Source organism: Anolis carolinensis, chromosome 1 (assembly GCF_035594765.1).
Source record: "Anolis carolinensis isolate JA03-04 chromosome 1, rAnoCar3.1.pri, whole genome shotgun sequence".
In the NCBI taxonomy this organism is placed as follows: domain Eukaryota; kingdom Metazoa; phylum Chordata; class Lepidosauria; order Squamata; family Dactyloidae; genus Anolis; species Anolis carolinensis.
Window position 1 is genome coordinate 43,197,002 of NC_085841.1, and position 20,538 is coordinate 43,217,539.

General features: G+C 40.1%; 1 protein-coding gene across 2 annotated transcripts in view; it reads left to right on the forward strand.

Moving 5' to 3' along the window:
• LOC100562670 (uncharacterized) overlaps positions 1–20,538 on the forward strand; it is a 60,224-nt gene that overhangs the window by 10,111 nt on the left and 29,575 nt on the right. For both annotated transcript variants that reach the window (XM_016991440.2, XM_003217367.3), the window contains exons 2-3: positions 4,200–4,278; positions 5,909–6,399. In XM_016991440.2, the coding sequence (XP_016846929.1) occupies positions 4,200–4,278; positions 5,909–6,399 (570 nt within the window). The remainder of the gene's footprint in view (positions 1–4,199; positions 4,279–5,908; positions 6,400–20,538) is intronic.

Consider the following 20,538-nt stretch of genomic DNA (forward strand, 5'->3'; position numbering starts at 1 on the left):
TACTGAGTATTGAACTGCTTTTTCTGTCAAATTTGTTGTATAACATGAAGTTTTGGTGCTTAATTTGTAAAATCATAACCTAATTTGATGTTTAATAGGCTTTTCCTTAATCTCTCCTTATTATCCAAGATATTCGCTTATCCAAGCTTCTGCCGGCCCGTTTAGCTTGGATAAGTGAGACTCTACTGTATTTAAAATCAATGAAGCGGATATCCATTTGAACATACAGTTGCCCCTCCACATTTGCAGGTTTCACTTTTACAGATTTCATCAATTTATTATTTCTAGAGATGTGCAATTTGGGTAAACCCTGTGCTGTTTTCACGTGTTCAGTTCTGGTTTTTTAGGAACTGCCCAAATTCAGGAGGGTAAAATTCCGTTTTTGATCCGTCAGCTGGATGTTCTGTTTTTGTTCAAGGAAGATCCAGTCCGTTGGCAGAAATGAAGGGACTTCTGAGGCTCCCCTTTCCATCATTTTTAGGGCTATGGGTCAAAAATGGCCACACTTGGAGAAGACGTTTACCACTGAGAGCCCACCAAGTTTCAGAACGTTTGTGTCATCTACTGATTTTTTAAAAGGAAATTCTTAAAGTTTCTAGAAATAAAATCTCCTTTACAACCCCCCCAAAAAGGTATCCCTTGGAATTTCTCCACCACAACAGCATAGGAGCAGCAGTAGGGCATCATTTCTGCCAACTTTCAGAAAGATCTACACATTCCATAATTTATATGAATTTTTAAAAGCTTTTGCATTTCTACACGGTTGTCCAGCCAGGTCAACTGGGGCAGGAATACACACAAGCCAGAAGGTAGGGCAGGGGAGGGGAATGAATGAGTCAGTCAAAAAGGTGAATGAGAAGTAAGGTATTATGGCTCATTCAAGATTATGAATTTTAACATCTTACAGAAGATTGGATGGCTCTACAGTTGAGCTCTGGGTTTATCAGTACCTGATTCTGAGCTGACCCAAAATATTTGCTGCCTGATGAAAACAACAAGGTAGCACCCTTTCTTATATTATTTTAAAAAGTAGACCTTTCACCAGGCATCTTAGGAAACACAGGTCAGTCTGTGTGGCCTCCAACTCTTGTTTCAGTTTGCTGTTGTTTGGAAAGCTCTGTCTTTTTGTCAAACTTGATTTGTTGGTGTCAGTAAAACTTTCGTTTATAAAGATCTGAGAGGAATGTGTTGTCGAAGGCTTTCGTGACCAGAATCACAGGGTTGTTGTGTGCTTACATATATACCTCACAACCTCTGAGGATGCCTGCCATAGATGTGGGCAAAACGTCAGGAGAGAATGCTTCTGGAACATGGCTATACAGCCTGGAAAACACACAACAACCATTTGAGAGGAAATTGCTTCCTAAAATTCTTGCTCTGATTTTTGTATGAGTGATGGTCAACCTTTTGCATTATGTTTCTCTGGTAAAGAAGAAAATATCCAAAAGTTTCTTGGGACTATCATTTGCACTGGGAGCATTGTCATTTCCCCACCATAGTTGTTGTAGGAGCAGCGAGTGTGATGGTCCCACCATAGTTGATGTAGGAGGTCTGGTCACCATTCTGCTAATTTTCTGGGATGTTGCTGCTGGAGTATTTCTACATGGGTTTGAGCACACCTGCCATCAAAAAGTGGTGATCTGTGGTGGCTCAGATGCAGTCCATGTTCTAGGGAGAAAGATAAGATGATTACTAGACATTTCTTCAGAAAAACACGACTTCCAAAGTGTTTTAGTTCAGCCTTAGCTCCCCCCCCCTGTTGCATTTGAAATGATGCCTCTATAGTCCATGTTCGTGACTAGTCTTCTTCAACAGGATATCCTCTGGCTGTGTAGACTGTTACTCTATTATCGCTGATGGCTTGGTGGGATGGGGCATCCAGCAACTGGAGTTCATAGAAAGGCCCAACTCCTAGAGACTGCCAAAGGCTGTTCTTAATACATCTGTTCCCCAGGCTTGGCTGCGGGTGAAGAGAGCAGGACAAAAGTAATTCCAAATGTTTAACCACACTTGTTTTTTCTCAACTTTATTGTCTTACTCTCTCAAGGGAAAAGTAGCTGTTGGTGGAGAAAATATAAAGATTTTTCCAGCCTTGAAGAGGCGGGGGCAAAAATGTTTGAAGGTGAAAGAGAAGTTGCTACAGTAAATCCCTCCCTAAAGCCATTTTTCCCACAAATAAACACAGCTGCAGCTTCCTCTGGAGGCAAAGCCAGTCTTGCAGGGACTTTGGAGAGCAATAGTAGTATATTCCTGGTGCAAAATATGCTCCTCAATTGCAGCCTCATCACGTCTCTTCCCCTACTCCAGTGTAGGGTCATATAATGTCTACACACACTAGTGTGTGTTATTTGGGTTTGATGAATAAATGTGTAGAAGGAATTCATTAGATATTGTCTTGATCACATACATACACACAAAGAAAACACTTAAGATTCAAGAGCGTCTATATGCAGTTTGAAGTTCTCAAAAATGTATCCATGGTGCAACATTCTTGACTTGGGAGGCCATCCTTTTCCATGTTTGTTTTAACAAGAACCTGAAATCTACTAAGTGAAGCTCGGAGAATTTTTTTTAAAAAAAATGTGAGCCCAATACTTTAACCCACCCACTCATCACCCTGCAAAAATCAAGGAGCTACAATGCAAAACATTTTGAGAGTCAAAGGTTGAGAAATACTGTAATAGAACTACCTGGTTAAGAGAAATACGTTCAGATAGAAAGAAAAGATTGATATATATTAAGGCCCCTGGATCCATAGAAATGAAGTCGTTTATTAACGACTTAGACGAAGGGTTAGAAGGCACGATCGTCAAGTTTGCAGATGACACCAAACTGGGAGGGATAGCTAACACTCCAGAAGACAGGAGCAGAATTCAAAACGATCTTGACAGACTAGAGAGATGGGCCGAAACTAACAAAATGAAGTTCAACAGGGACAAATGCAAGATACTTCACTTCGGCAGAAAAAATGGAAATCAAAGATACAGAATGGGGGACGCCTGGCTTGACAGCAGTGTGTGCGAAAAAGATCTTGGAGTCCTCGTGGACAACAAGTTAAACATGAGCCTACAATGTGATGCGGCTGCTAAAAAAGCCAATGGGATTTTGGCCTGCATCAATAGGGGAATAACGTCTAGATCCAGGGAAGTCATGCTCCCCCTCTATTCTGCCTTGGTCAGACCACACCTGGAATACTGTGTCCAATTTTGGGCACCGCAGATGAAGGGAGATGTTGACAAGCTGGAAAGCGTCCAGAGGAGGGCGACTAAAATGATTAAGGGTCTGGAGAACAAGCCCTATGAGGAGAGGCTTAAAGAGCTGGGCATGTTTAGCCTGCAGAAGAGAAGGCTGAGAGGAGACATGATAGCCATGTACAAATACGTGAAGGGAAGTCATAGGGAGGAGGGAGCAAGCTTGTTTTCTGCTGCCCTGCAGACTAGGACACGGAACAATGGCTTCAAACTACAGGAAAGGAGATTCCACCTGAACATCAGGAAGAACTTTCTCACTGTGAGGGCTGTTCGGCAGTGGAACTCTCTCCCCCGGACTGTGGTGGAGGCTCCTTCTTTGGAGGCTTTTAAGCAGAGGCTGGATGGCCATCTGTCGGGGGTGCTTTGAATGCGATTTCCTGCTTCTTAGCGGGGGGTTGGACTAGATGGCCCATGAGGTCTCTTCCAACTCTACTATTCTATGATTCTATGATTCTATGATATACATGACTTCACTTATTCATGGTTTCACTTACTCACTTAGGCTTCCTGTACAAGCTACACCCCCTTTTCAGTTCTTCCATCATTTGCCCCATTGAAAATAATAGGGTTTGCTATTCATGGCTTTTCACCTCCATGCAAAGTTCAGACTTGTATAGAACCAGCATGGTGAGATTTGAGCATCAAATTAGGATTTTGGAGACCAGGAGTTACATTTCCACTTAACCACATAGACCTTCAGGTGACCTTGAGCAAGTCACATTTTGTTATATTCAGAGGAGAGCAAAGGCAAACCTCCTCTGAAAAAATTGCAAGGCAACCTTGTGATAGGTTCACTTTAGGGTCGCCATAATTTGGAAATGAGTTGAAACAGATTAATGTGGAAACAGGGACTTCAAGATGAATGATACTTGCATAAGCAACATAGCCATGAAGGAGAGAAATCTGCCTATCCATATTTCATATTACGTCATTTTGTTATTCTTCTAGATTTCCTACCCCTCAAGTGATGAAGATGACAGTGATGATTCTGAGGGAGAGAACCAAGAACTTGCTCAGATTGACAAAGGTAAACTCTTTCAGCAACCAGAAGAAAATAAATTGGAAGAGCATGTTGTAGGGGTGTGTGTGTGTGTGTATGTATGGACTAGATAATCAGTGCTTTATTTACTTGTTTTATTTACTTTATTTCTACCTTGCTCTATCTCACCCTGAGGGGGACTCAGTGGTTTCCAATCATGGCAAACATTCGGTGCTGCAAATTATACAAAAAATCAGACAGTACATAACACAATTAATCAATGAACATATAAAATACAGATTAAAACTAATTAAACATGTAAAACATGGCACCAATCCCAAATAATTGTCCTGGTTGGTATTTATGTGGGTTCTGTAAGAGTCTTTCAGTGGTTTCCCAACGGTGCTTGGAAAAGTTACTTCTGTTGACTACAGTTTATTATCACCCTCTCCATGATTAGTCATGTTAGCTGAGGGATTTTGGAGATTATAGACCAAGAAGTAACTTTTCTAAATTCTGCTTTCCACTGTACCTGGAATACATGTCACATCCATCTTTTAAAAACTATTTCAAAACGTATTGTTTTCAACTGGGCCAAATCACCTGCCAACTACTGTAGCCCCATTCATTTCATAGGCTCTTTTATTTAAGGCTAGCAATATCCAGGAATGGTTTTGTCAATTCTTTCATCTGAAATATAGTCCATGGCACTTGGTTTTCATTGGCATTCTCCCATCCAAGTACTAATCAAAGCTGCTTAGCTTCCAAGATCAGTTATGTTCTGATATCCTTAGGCCGTAGGCAGGTCCATAGCCAGGATTTTGATTTGGGGGGGGGGGGGGTGGGCTGAATCTGAATGAGGGAGGATCTACCCTAGCAGACATTTTGTATCGTTATCCCAATACCCCCATGCATATGAGATATATTGAGCCTACTGTTGAGTTGGAGCACTGAAACATCTAGCTCAGAAATGCATAAACTAGCTTTCCCAATCTCCTGCCCTTTAGATATGTAGGACTACAAGTCCCAGAAATGTTGTAGTGAGCATAGTAGCCCATAGGTGTTGTTCACCCTGTCTTAAGAGGTTCACTGCAGAAAAAAATAGCCACTCTTCCCCATCAAATGGTTTGAGCAGCACTTTTTAAGAGCATCTTGGTTGACCAGTAAAGTTCCCTGCTTGTTGTCCATGTGTTGATTGGTAATCATTACAGTTGTATTCAGGCTTCCAGTTTTCTTCTTTTTCATTTCTCTCAGTCATGATAATCCTTGATGGTGGGACTTTCAAGAATTCATCCATTCTTTTCAAACAAGTGTAAACACACTAACTCACCTTTCGTGGTGCAGAGATGGAGTAAGGTAGCTCAAGACTTGCCTAGGATATTTTGCTGCATAAAATAGAAACACAAATGCTACTTCCATTCATCACCACCAAGGTATCCATGGTCAACTATCCATGGCCAACTAAATTATTTGAGGCAGAGGTTCCCACATGTACCTTTGTTCTTTTCTTGGGAATAATAAATAGCTAACGTTTGTAATCTTTTCAAGTCACAAAAATGTTGTTAACTAAGACAGCCAACTTTTTCTGTCTAATGGTAGGATCAATCATGTGATAGGCACATGGTTGATCTTCCTTATTACCCAGTGAAAAATTTATGTTTTTTATATTTTTTTTCAGAGAGAAGACGAAATTGCACATTGACTCCTCTGGCAACCAATCAGCTGCAGAATCAAGAAAACCAGTGCTGCAAAATGCGGGCCCATTTTCCTCCTGGTCTAGACCGTCACAGTTCTGAAGAGGAGCTTGAACGTATCAGCTGTGAATTTTCTGCTGAAAAACGAAAGTGGTCACAGGTCAACAGGCTGGCCTGCTGTGGTGATAACTACAACACCTCCTCTAGTGATGAAGAAGTGAAGAACTTGTGTGGCATGTCCTTCCGGCCTGTGGTTGAAGCTGCAGACCGCTTGCATGCCAGCCCTAGCCCTGTACTCTTCAGTGCCTCTCCTCCCAAAAGACTCCAGCCCTTGGTTTGCACCCCAACCTCCCGGCCTCTAATCTTTACCAGCGTGGGAGCCAGCTTTGAACAAGTAATGCCTTGCAAACGACACCGACAAGGCTATGGAGACAAGGTCGGTAGGCCCAGCCTTGACCTGGAAAAAATGCAACAGGTAAGGCTCTCTTCCTTTCCCAGTAGCTAGGTTCTTGTTGGTTTCATCGCTGACCTTACACCAGCCATTTTGGAAAATCATTCACCAACTATTTCATGCTAACTTGAAATTAGACTCAAAGGGAATTGATTTGGCTGCCCAGGATCACTTGGTTTCTCTTGATCAATAGTCTTTAGACATTGGTAAGCTAATGAGCTGCTTTTTTGAACTACTGCATTTTGAATCTTCTGCTTCTGCTTGCTTAGCAGTTACTGATTTGTATTTACTTCCCAGTCTTAATTTGCCTATCTACTCTGGACTTGACGCCTGTCTACACTGGGCTTAATCTTGTTCTAATCTTGGCAGGTTAAATTCTAGCCATTCTACATTGGGTTGTGCTCTTAAATTATTACAGAAATGTAGAGTTTAAAAACAATGCAGTTTAAGTAATAACATTATTTCTAATAATTTTTTGAAGGTAATTAGGGAGTAGCAGTGTTCAGATATTTTTACATTTTCATATTAGTGCATGACTTGCTTGAATGTATGAAGGGTAATACTTGCTCATTACATCTATCTGTTACTACTTCTAGATAATGTTTGGCCAGTTGAAAAATGTAGCAATGATTTTAGATTACGGAAAGTGGTGTTAGTATTAAGAAATAATGCAACATGTTACTTTTCATCCCAGTGAATACTATATGAGGAAAATCTTTTTCAGTGCTAACAGACTGCTACAAAAATAACAATATGTTAATTCATCAGATTTTTATAATCATGTTCTGAGTTCTGAGGGGAAAAACAGATTTCGCTCTCCAGGAAGAAATCATAATCCATTGCTAGAACACAAGCTTCACTGTAGATTCAAATCCCAGATTCAGCCTCTGCCACTTCCAGTTGAAAGGACTAGGTAGCAGGAGGTGTGAAGAAGATGGTATCTGCCTTTGAGATCTCAGAAAAGCTTCTGGAAATCAGAATAGATCAACACTGGACTATCTGGACAAAGAATCTGATCTGGTATAAGGTTGCTTGCTATGTTCTTCTGTTGATGCCTCAGTTTCCTGTTTTTGCTCCTTTCTGCTGGGGGTATTTTATCGTCTCTTCCTGCTTTACATTTCATCTGTGTAGGCCACTGGTGTCCCACTGGCTTCTGTACTGGTCCTGATGGTGCTTGTATTGTTCTGCTGTAATGAAATGGAAAGAGCAGCTGCCCCATCTGTTTGTCATGCTAGGCTGCTTGTGCCTTTGCCGCAGAGTGGCTTGGTTCAGTGTGCATGTTTCTTTGCATTTGGCTCTGTTCCCATCTTTCCCTCGCCACCTCTTCTTTCTTTCTTTTGACTTGGCTTGCCTATAAAGACACTGCTACATCTACAGTGTATTGTATGGTCTCCTGCACCCCCTGATCACTGTCCTTGGGCAATGTCCTAATTACACTCAGGACCTGCTGCCAGCCATATGCATTTTAATGAGGGCATTGTGTCTGTGTCCCAGAAAGACCAGGGTCATGGCTGGCCTCTGGTGGTAGGGGCAGCCTCTGCTTCCAGGGTGGCCAATTGGGAAGCTTCAGAGGGCATGAGGCAGATGGCGTGTGCTTCTGGTTGGAGATTGGTCCTGGTTGCTCAATGGAGTAACAGTTGGAAAAGGACCGAACATACTTTCCTTTTCAAACTTTCCTGGATTGGGTGTTAAATAGCTGTAGCTTCTCATGTAAGGACAAAACTGGCTGAAATTCCCAGAACTTGGAAATCGTGAGATACAGCTAAACAGTTCCTTGTATCTGATACCATTACCCAGTAACTAGATCAGTGGTTCTCAACCTGTGGGTCCCCAGGTGTTTTGGCCTACAGCTCGCAGAAATCATAGCCAGTTTACTAGCTGTTAGGACTTCTGGGAGTTGAAAGCCAAAACATCTGGGAACCACAGGTTGAAAACCACTGAATTAGATCATTGTAAGTGATGTCCTCTTTCAGTAACTATGTTACATTACAATGTGACTTAACCAGGAATATTATTTATTCTGCAGTTTAATTACCATATATACTAATGTATAAGTCGACCATGTTTGGTGCCAAAATTATGGATTTGGATATGATCCAGGGATAACTTGTAGGTTATTTCACTTTAAAGTCCTGGCCCTCTTGTCTGCCCCAGTGTTGTGTGGTTTCTGGGCTGTGTGGCCATGTTCTAGCAGCATTTTCTCCAGACATAGAATCATAGAATCATAGAATAGTAGAGTTGGAAGAGACCTCAAGGGCCATCTAGTCCAACCCCCCGCTAAGAAGCAGGAAATCGCATTCAAAGAAGCAGGAAATCGCAAATCACATTTTGTCTGTATCTGTGATTAGCATCTTTAGTTTGCTGCTGCTAACTACCATATTTTATGTTCTGAATCAACAAATCTCTCGTGTTTTGCCAATCTATTCAGGGAAGGTGATGGTTCCTTTATTTGATAAGTGTTAAGGTACAGTACTCACATTGACCCATGGATAAGTCAACCCAGATTTTTTGAGTTGATATTTTTGACTAAATTTTCTAGACTAACACATGAGTATATGCAGTAACTAGCCAGTTCATTATAATTGATGCCCTTTCCCAATAACTCAGGAATATGTCACTTTACCAGGAATACCTTTGTTTGGGAATTTAACTGCATGTCTTAGTTAGTTTCATGACTATGGATTTAATGTTGTGGAATGTTGCATGGTTCAAGTGTTGGCTTGTGCTGTGCTTCATATTCTCTTGCAGACGCTGAAGTGGGAGGTTGGTGTTTTATACCACAGGACAATAGCTTGTAACATTCAGCCACTGCTTTTGAGTAAAGTTAAAGTTAATTATTTTAGCAAAACCTTGGAATTACAATGCTAATGGATAACTTTAAAAAGTAACTTGAAATTTTTTGGAAATTCTGTTATGCAATTAATTGCAAGGATAAAAACATGTTTTTCTTGGCATCTGGTCATTCCCACAGAAGCAAAAGGTTTAAGTGGGCAGAACGGAACAAATTCCAAAAAGTCAGCAAAGGCCTTGCAAAACACTCAACCTGGTACTGAAAAGATGGGGGTAGTTGATACATATCTGTTGTATAAATAGTTGAAGAGCAGCCAAAAAGGATATGGTCAAGAGGGTGTAATAAGCAGCTGTGACATAGCTAGTCTAACATTGACCTGGTCAGAGAAGCATGATATCAAATTTGATGTTCTTTTTTATGGGAAAATTTCTATGCCATATATACACACATAATCATTTCTCCATGGTTATCAGGGTTGTTGTACTGCTATCAATTTTTTTTAGTGAAATAGAACATTCTACTACCTCTACTTATTTGTCTCATCTTGAAATTGAACTGATACGTTCTGGAGAGTAAGTTAGTAAAGCTGAAATACAATATAGTAGGACCACCACATTTGTGGGTTTAATTGTGTGAATTTGATTATACACACATTTGGTTATGTTTTCTCCAAGCTGATCATATAGTTATGCTGACAGACTAAAGAGTTTCCTAGAAAGATGTTCTCTCAGGTTAAAAAAGAGCGGTTTTCATTACATGGTTTGCCCACTACCACAGAAATACTAACATGCCTGAGGTAACCTGAATTTTTATATAATTAATAATAATACTGTAAGAATAAAATGTTAGCCTCTCATAAATTGTGTGAAGGCTGAGCAGTGAACATCCTCTAATGGAGTATTGACTGTCCATTGGAGAAAAAATGAAACTGGAGTTAAGGAGAGAATGTCATGGACTGTGTGGGGAACTGTTTGTTGTGAAAACCTCCCGGTAGATGAGATTGGGAAGTATGGCCACTAGTCAATTGGTTTCTTAGTTGAAGCACTGGGTGGCATTTTCCTGTGGGGGAATTCAGATTGGAATCAGGTTTTACATCTGACCAGAAAAAGGAAAGAGGCAACAAATTTATCTCAGCTGATGCTTTCAGATCTTTCTGGAAGCTCTGACTGAGCATGGGAAAGAGACTTTCTGCTATCTCAGTTCATAAAGCAAAGGCTTTCTGGCTAGGAGGGACTGAGGTGTGAATCTAGATCCTTCTTGGGCTACAAAGTTTGAATACATACTCCAGAGAGTATTCTCAAGAAGATAATGGGTGATGAGAAACCTGAATAGGAAGGTTGCTTTTGTATGTGGTTATATACAATACCTGCAGATTATATCTTCCTGAACTTTGCATGGATATACAGAATAATGGATAATAGCAAACTATATTGAAATTAAGGACATCTAGCCCAATAATGGAGCCTCCGGTGGCTCAGTGTGTTAAAGCGCTGAGCTGCTGAACTTGCAGACTGAAAGGTCCCAGATTCAAATCTGGGGAGCAGAGTGAGCGCCTGCTGTTATTCCAGCTTCTGCCAACCTAGCAGTTCGAAAACATGCCAATGTGAGTAGATCAATAGGTACCGCTCCAGCGGGAAGGTAACGGCGCTCCATGCAGTCATGCCGGCCACATGACCTTGGAGGTGTCTACGGACAACGCCGACTCTTCGGCTTAGAAATGGAGATAAGCACCAACCCCCAGAGTTGGACACGACTGGACTTAATGTCAGGGGAAACCTTTGCCTTTACCTACCTTTACTAGCCCAAATAATAATATAGAATCACGCTGGAGGACCTAGAAAATGCCTAGAGAAGACATATTTCGTCAGATGCCGATAAATGAAGCCATGGGTACTGGCTTTGGGGATATTGTGGTTGTATGGTCCTGCAACATTTTGTAGTGGGCACAAACTTTCATTAAATATGCTGGACTACTTGAATTTTTATTTTTATCATTGTGTTACAGGGAGCTATGTGGTTCCCTCTTTCCTCCCCCCTCCCATTTCTAGTAATGAATCTGACTACATCAGTGCATGAGTAACTTCTTCCATCCACTTCTCCCCAAGGATCTGGCCCTCCAGTGTCAGCCACACTCTCTCTTCAGAGAGAGCAATTCTGAACACAGCTGGAAGCATCATGATGCAATAGCACTCCTTACTCTTCTCTACCCCAGTTACTGCAGGAAGTAAAATGCTTGCATTGATAATCCCTTTGGAATAATTTATTGGTACAATTTAACAAGAAAGCGATGGGTTAGGGATGTACAAGACTTTTTAAGTAGGCTTTCTTTGATCCACATTACCTGAGCAGGAGGCGTACTAGGTGTTTTTTGCATTGCTGGATCTATGCATTGTTAGACAGCAGTGTTCAATAAAATGTATCAATTTTTGACAAGTTCAAACAGATTGTCATGTGCACCTGTCAAATAGTGCAAAAACATATTTTACCCCCTGTGGAAATGCATGAAGGTGATGCCATATGGCTTGAAAAGTGCAGAAAAGATGCTCATTGTATAATACTGCAAAATAGTTTCCACTGTGTAATAGTCATACCCCCCCCCCTTTTGGGGGTCCCAACATTTGTATTTTTCCTTTCCTTGTGTAATCGTCGCATTTAAAAAACACACACCCAGAAACAAAGTCAACTTGGGCCCCTCCCTCTTCCTTTTTTAGAAAATGGCATTCATAACCTTTTAGAAAAGCATGACCTTTTAGAGATCATAACCTTTTAGGAAACCACCAAATATTGTAATAAATAAATAAATAAATAAAAACCCCATTTGAGTAGAACCTTCTCAAGTGGTATGCAACCAAATGTAATTATGCAAGGCAATTGGCTTCAGTTGTTAGACTGAATAAGTTATTGTCTCTATTAGGAAACGGAGAATATGCCAGTGCATAAAAATAGCAGTTCTTCAGAAGTGTATATCTCTTCTTCCATAAAACAACTTGTTTTATATTATACACTCAAGAGACAAAATAAGTAGACTTTGGATATATATATATATATATATATATATATATATATATATATATATAGTTTACTCACAGCCTTCATGTGTTCAGCATACACAGGTACACAACTTATCAGTCAGTTACAGATGATGCCATCCAGCCAGAAAATCTCTATTACAATAAAACAGCATCCAAGTGTTTGCAAGTCTGCAATCTGAGCGGTCCCAAGGTCTATAAAGGAGTCTGTGCTCTGTGCTCATCCCAGAGCAGATCATGTGGTCTGCAGCCTCTGCCACAACATTTTCAGGAAAACATAGAGCAAGGAAAGAAAACTGCATACCAGAACATTCATACAATAAGTAAGCAACAATCTACTGGATTGTAGATAAACAAATTACTAGAGGAGTCTTGAAGAAGGTTGTAATTTCCAACATCTCTGCCTCTGAGACGTGAGACAGTTTTTTTAAAAAAACAACAACAACAAAACCAGAAACCAGTGAAACTAAGGGGCATTTTTTTCATCAAGTTATAATCACACACCCTCCCTTTTTAGCCAAAAAGGGTATAAAACTCTGACTATTATGTGATGAAATATGGCATTTTAAAAATATGCAAGAAGGGACTGTTATTTGTCCTCACTGTCCCAACCATCACTGCTCATTTTCTACTTGAGGCGCAAACATCTGTGACTTAAGAGAGATTGTACAAAATGCTGCATTGTCTCATTCCTAATGCTGCATCAAGTAGTTCTGAGGTCTGTTGGGCTTGCTGTGATGGAAGAGAAGGGAATGTTGGACATGAAGGTTGCAGGCATTTCAAAGAAGCATATTGGAAACCAGGAATTTGGAATGAGAATGCTCTCATTGTTTTTGAGAAAAGAAGGTGTCTCCATGTATCAAAGTCCTTTGAGTTAGAAACACAAATGTGATTTATTCTACAAAGAGAAAAGAAAATAAGTAGAAGATCAATGAGTTAAGAAGTTATCCTGGTTTGCCAGTTTCCCTAAAGGGAAAGGAGCTGACATCTGGCAGCTGCCAGAGCTGTTGATTTTTTTTTTTAATAAAACTTGGAATTGGCAGCTTGTTGAAAGTGTCCCCAATTTTGTGACCATCCTTTTTGGCTCAGAGCTGTGTAGACTGGTAAGAAGCTATTAGATCTGAGCTGTACCATTGGCTGTTGCCCAGAAGAAAAGGTCAAGCTTGACAGCCCTCGTTGCACATACTTTGGCAGCCGGGTGGTGTCAAGGTGTTGTCCTCAGTGCTTTTAGGGTGTGAACAACACTCTCCAACCTGCTTTGTAATTCAGTCAGACTGCTGCACACAGGGCCTCTTGTTTACATGGGTTAAACAATACACTCATTCTTCTGCGTCCTTGCATTTCAGTATCTAAAACTGCTCAGACCGAATGTGTGCTTGTAGGGTGAGTGGATTGTTACTTCTTTTTTTGAAGCCTGGGGAATGTAATCAGAGACTGAGTTATCTCAACAACCTCAGAATGAGAAAAGATTGTTTTATGGAGAGACCCCACTTCTCATTCTCTCTCTCCCTGTTTCGTTCTAAAAATGCTTTCTATCAATTTGGCTACAACTACCAGATCTTCAGGAAATCCCTTATCCCTGCATCCCAAAAATGTCTATGCATACCATTTATTTATTTATTTATTTAACCTCACTTTCTAGGAAGATTGGACTAGTTCGTCTGATTTCCGAAATGTGTCTGCAAATTGGCCCATTAATTCTTTCCCAATTTTTGATCTTTGTGATCAGTTATTGATGGATCCTTTTCTTCTGGAGGTAAAAAAATTGCACGGATAATGAGGAAATGTGAAAATAATGACTTGTAATAATACAAGAAAATGTAGAAGAGGCTGGGGATCTTCAGCATGTTGAAGAGACGATTGAGGGGCAACATGATTGAACTCTAAATATCTAAGGGGCTGTCACAACAAGGAGAATGGAGATTTATTTCCTCCTCCAGAGAAACGGACTAGACCTAAGGCTTTTAAATTATAGGAGGGCAAGAGCAGTTCAGTGATGGGAAGTAAGTATCTAGGAAGGTCATGAGATCTCTTTTCCCCCACTTCTTTATAAAGAGCTAGGAAGATCTGCTGGTCATGTTGTAGCTAGAGATCTTTCATTGAGCAGGGATTTGACTTGTTGGCGACGGAGTCCCTTTCCAACTTTATTATAATACACGTATCATAAAGTGATTACACCACTGTTACCTATGATGGAAACATGCATATCTGTGAAACTTGCAGATAATTCCGCAGCATTGTTAAAATGCGTGGCATCAGGGTGCATAGCTATTCTGCAAATTAGAAGGAGTTAAAACTCACTTCTTAATTAAAACTTACTTCTTAATGTAACCTTGTAGGGAACAGAGCTCAAAAAGTCTCTGTATGCCTCTTCCAGATTGGTGTAAAGCAATATGACTTCTTATGAAAGAGCTCCTCGAGTATTTTTCAAGTAATCTTGATTTTGTGTTGTCTCTGTATCTGGGGAGGGAAGTATTTTTCTTGATTTCTTAGATTTTCTAATATTTACTTTTTGTATGTTTTAATCATATTGTTCTTTTAATTTTTGAGCTCTGTTACTTCCTAATTTGGAGGTAATTGCAGGATATACACAAATATAACAATAGCAACAACAGCAACAGTAATATCATCAGAAGAGGTCAAGATTGCTTACAATGAAATCAGTTCAAAATAATAATAAATAATAGTTTGAAAGGCTAAAATATATTAATCACTTTATTAATTAAGATTATATAACATAAAATCATCTAAAAGAGTTTTGACCATAAGACATTCTAGAGCAGTGGTTCTCAACCTGTGGGCCCCCAGGTGTTTTGGCCTACAACTCCCAGAAATCCCAGCCAGTTTACCAGCTGTTAGGATTTCTGGGAGTTGAAGGCCAAAACATCTGGGACTCACAGGTTGAGAACCACTGTCCTAGATGAAACCGGACTGGCATGAAGGCTTTAATAAAAAGCCAGGTTTTGTCTTGGCATCAAAATTATCCCAATATTAGTGCCAGTTGGGACTCCAGCCGAAGGAAGTTTCATAGCTGAATTGCCACCATGGAGAAAACCATCTCCCAAGTAATCCACTAATGAGACTTAGAGGAAGGCATCTCCAATAGACCTCATATATATATATATATATATATATATATATATATATATATATATATATAGAGAGAGAGAGAGAGAGAGAGAGAGAGAGAGAGAGAGAGAGAGAGAGAGAGAGAGAGAGTTGTATTCCAGGGGTTCCTAAACTTCTTTGGTCATGGAACACGTCAGAAGAATCCCCCCCCCCCCAATGGAACCCTAAATCTGTCCCTAAGCATTGTGGACCTACAAAGTCATTCCCTCTTTCATCTACCCCCCATTTCCTGTTATGTATAATGTAGTAAGCTTGGAAATAATCAGAAAACATTTTAAATATAACAACAAGCCTTTGTTTTCATACAAGAAGATATTGGACACAATGACAAACATTTATTTTGGGACAGGAAAATATTGGATACATGCCTAAAATGATGAATGATTTTCCCCCTTTTACCACTATACAGATCTACCTGTAAATTTTGTAAATTTTGAAATAGAAACAGCATTTTTGGTAAAATAATCATTTTTAGCATGGCTATCCTTCATAACCAGGATATTTGAATCCTTTGCCATCTATTTAGGTCTTTTTTAACTTCCTTCCATGCCTTCCCATAGTTATCTTGATGTAAATTATTATTTTTATTAGTTAGCCGTATTCCTAAATATTTAACTTTCCTTATAACCTTTGTATGCTGAAATGCTCTCCAGTTTATCAATATTATTTTTTGAAAGATTTTTAGTTAAAAACATCATTTTGTTTTGTTTATTTTAAAACCTGCCACAGTTCCATACTTGCTAATTATTTCCATCAAATTTGATATATTCTCTATAGGATCTTCTGTAATTACCACCATTTCATCTGCATATGCCTTAACTTTAAATTCTTGCCCTTTTGTTTTCATTCATTTGATATACCTCATCTTCTGACCTTAATATTTAATATTTCTAACATCCAAATAAACAGAAGGGGTTATAATGATCAACCTTGTCTTGTTCCTTTTGTATTTCTATCCAGTTTGACAGCTGGCCATTTATCCTTAGTCTTGCTTTTTAGTTAGAATATATTGCAGCACTTTGTTCATTACTGATAGTGGGATTGGGGCCAACGCTTCTTTATATTTCTTGTAATACTTAGCTGAAAACCCATCTGGGCCAGCAAGCTTTATTTATTTTAGCGTTATCAATTTTAAACACATCTAGAGACCTATCTCTTCCGGCAGGCCTTCCCAGCCAGTTTTAATCATAAATTTTAAACTCACTATATTTTAATCTTTGTTTTTTGCATTTAATATATGTATTTTGTAGAAATACTTTTAAAGGTGTGCATTTTATATAATCATGTATTTTTAGCTATGTTGTAACCCACCTCGAGCCACAAGAAGAGACGGGTAAGAAATAAAACTATTATGATTACTAAATGGCATCTGGTCCACTAATACCTATCATATTTTTTACATGTAATATGTTACAAGCAAGCCTTTGCTAATGTGTAGGTGACAATATAAAGTGGGCCTACAAGTTTACCCATCTTTAAGCATGATGTTAGGATCTCCTGCAAGGCTTCCTTGAGGAAGCTCCTTAAAAGTTCATATAAGACCCAAACAATTTTTCCAAGTGAAGGTTGCAGGTGCCTATTATCTATCTGCCTGCCCACCGCTTGTGTTTGTTAAGTGGGTAAACTGTTCCTCCTTTGTCTCAGCCTGGCTAAAATGAATCTGTAGCTGACCTGCTAGCAGGCTTGGGGCATAGTACAGTGAGTCGAACAATTAGCGGGAGAACACTGGGCTAATGCTCTCCAATCGCAGCAGTTAATTATATGTTGCATCAATGGATTAAATCACTGGAGAGTGAGATCCCTTTATCTATTAGCTCCTCAGCGGCTCCAGTGTACGCTCTTGTGCCATTCGATATGTACGTGATGCGCAGTGGAAAGAAGATACTAGGAGATGGAAATTAAGAACATTGTGTTAGTCCATATACATAACTCCCCTGCCCCATTACTATTCAGTTATCATTCCCCGGATGCGCCTAATGATATTAAACAATGTTTTCAGCATTGCAGATAGTTCTGAATAACTATGCTTATTGATGCAAAATCAAGCTGCTTAGCATATACAAGTAAAGTCTAATCCATCATAAATAAACATTCAAGTTGAATGTGAAGATTAGCAACTCTCTTGTGCATTTACATAGATGGCTGGGTAAGCAGAGAAGTGAAATTGGTATTGCTAGATCAAGAGTGGGAGGTGTAGCAATTGTTAGACATGTCTGACTGTATAATATGCATTGCTTTATGTGCCAACCCTTTTTCCAAGGAGCTGAGAATGGCCTACATAATTCTCTCCCTTCATTTAAGCTTTGCAGTGGCTCTGAGTGGGTAGCTTTGGCTGGGGAATGGTGACCAGCTATCCTGTGAAGTTCATGGTTGAGTGGGAAGACTTGAACTTAGGCCTTTCCACTTCTTGTCTTTGAAAGGAAGGCAGTCACAGCTGCCACCAACCACCCCCTCTTTTGAACTAGCTAAGACCTTCTGTCATAAAATTGGGAGGTTATGGGGATGTTTTGAAGCATTTTGGAGGCATTTTAAGGGCATGTTACTCAGACTTTCAAATAGGAAGAAATACCAGATTATTTTTCTTGACCTGAAAGCCTTACAGCCAATCTGAATAAAGTTCCTGAAATCACTTTTCACCCTCTGCTTATCTGTTTTTCTGTTTCTGTTTTGAAGGAGCTGCCTGGGATGACTGTGTGTTAATTGAAGCTGATGTGCCTACTTTTAAAGAATATGACATTGCAGAGCTATTGACCAGACCATGAAAATGCTCTTTTTTGGAACATAATCCCCCAAATCCCAGTTGGTTGGAGATTCTGGGGGTTATAGTCCAAAAGTAGCATTCCTGAGCTCTGAATCCCTTGTTTTTGGAGGTATAGCAGGTACCCTTAGTCTTGTGGTTTGTTGGGTAGAGGTCCCAATTTAATCATGGATATATAATTCTCTCTGCGAATGGCCATATGTGTATAACTTGGACTGGACAGGTGACATTAGACTTCATGCCCATTAGTCTTAGGGTAAAGATCAATGGGTAAAGATCATGTGAGCCGCAGTTCAATGACATTTCCCACCCTGAAGTAGGGGAAATTGGGCTAGATTGACAAATCAGATCACTCTCTGAAAGACAGCTTCCTGTTTATGAGTGCTGCCTGTCTTCATGGACTTTTTAGTCTAGGAAAATACAGCTTCTATATCTTCCAGTATTCTTCACAACCAGAACAGGGGATTGTTTGGAATTGAACACCACTTCCTATTTCCAAAGCTCACTTGAACGTAGACTAAATTTCCAGAAAGCCCCCATTGAACATGACTAGTGGTTACATTGGTTGGAGGATTCTGGGTATTGTACTTCATTTCTCGTCCAATCTCTGCTTGCTATGGTTTGTCCACTAATAGTTAAAAATCAGCTTGGCTTACTGCAGCATGTATGACATGGAAGGCAAGCTGTAAGCTAGAAATGTTTCTAGGTGCTCATACATAATGTGTATCTTACATGGTTATTCATGGGACTAAAAATATATCCGTGTTAAACTCGTGAAGTTAGCTGTTGACTAGTTTGGGACTGAAAATATAATTGAGAAATTTGTCCTCCTTCAAATTTAACTTCCATCAACTTTTGACAGCAAGGTTAGTCATTGAGAATAATGGGAATAGTAGTCCTATGACGTGTGGAGAGCCACTGATTCTGCAGAATGATGAACATGAATGCATATGAGTTTGTAGTGTTTGTAGAGAGCCATCCATAATCTGATAATGTTGGTAGTGGCAGTCTCTTTTAGAAGAATTTAACAGTTCTGTGACATGTGATAGTGAGCGCTATATCACCAGACTGACTTGTTTTTTGTGTGACAAATGTGTTATTGAGGCAACACCTTTGAACTTGGCTATTTAGCTTTAATAGAAAGTACTGTGCAATGACATCTCTTTGCTATCTCATAATCTTTGCTGGTCTCATATAACAGGCTCCATGTGAGTTTTGCAAGGATGTAACCTATATATGTTTCCTGGGAGTTGTAACTGGAGTTAACCATATGGCTTTGTTATGGATGTTGAATTAAACATTTAATACAGCATGTCTGAAGACATCATTCCTTGCTGCAGGTTAACAGGGCTGCTCAATTATAGATGAGACATGGAAGGTGTTGCAGTATTTCCTGCAAACCTTGCACATGGTGCTAATAGCAAACTGAAGCTATTGTACAACAAAGGAACTTGTCAACTTTTATAGTGATAGAAAATAGTGATTTCCTATGTGTCGTTGTTGTAGTTGCTTCTGTTTGCCTTCAGTCACTTTTCCCAAGGCCATTATAAGATTTGGCAAGATGTGTTCAGAGACAGTTTGCCATTGCTATCCTCTGAGGCTGAGAGAGTATAACTTGGACAAATCACCCAGTGGGTTTCCATGGCTGAGTGGAGATTTGAGACTTGGTCTTCCAGAGTCTTGGTCCAGCACCAAAGCCATTATACTGCACTGACCCTTGCATGTCTATTGCATGTCGGGAGGCCTTGTGAGCTGGGAGATTATACGCTGGTTTTCATATTACTGCTTTTGTTAGGATTGGAGCAGGGTTATCAAACTCATTTTCATTGAGGGCCACATCAGCCTTATGGCTACTTCAAAGGGCTGTTGAATCCATGGATGGAGAATCTGTGGATACAGAGGGTTAATTATATTTTTTTACATAGTGAATGGTGCTCCTTAGTCTTTACTAGTCATGTGCGCAAAATTCGTTCCTCCCGTTTCATCCATTTATTTCATTTCTTTTGTTCCTTCAGAGGCATGGAACGGGAAGGCCCCTCCTGGTATGAAAATAAACTTGAGATGAAAGCAGGCAGGACTGGGGATCAGCTCCAAGCCTGCTTTTCAGCATCATAGTTATGGAGGGATTATGCTCAGGGAACCCTACCTTGCACCACTGCTGGGGTCTCCGCAACTATGCAGACCCAGAAAGGCCCTGGCAGGCCCGCATATTCGGGTCTACATGCTACACATGCATGCTCTTGGAAAGAGAGTGCTTGTGTGGCGTGTAGGCCCAAAGCGCAGGGGCCTGTCAGGGCCTGCAGCCGAGTGCCAAGGAAGAAGTGCTCCTTACTTGGTGTTCAGCTACAGGCCCTGGCAGGCCCTGGCAGGCCCACATGCTTTGGGCCTACACACCACACGCAACAACACTCTCTTTCTGCACTCGGCTGCAAGTCCTAGCAGACTTGCACGCTTTG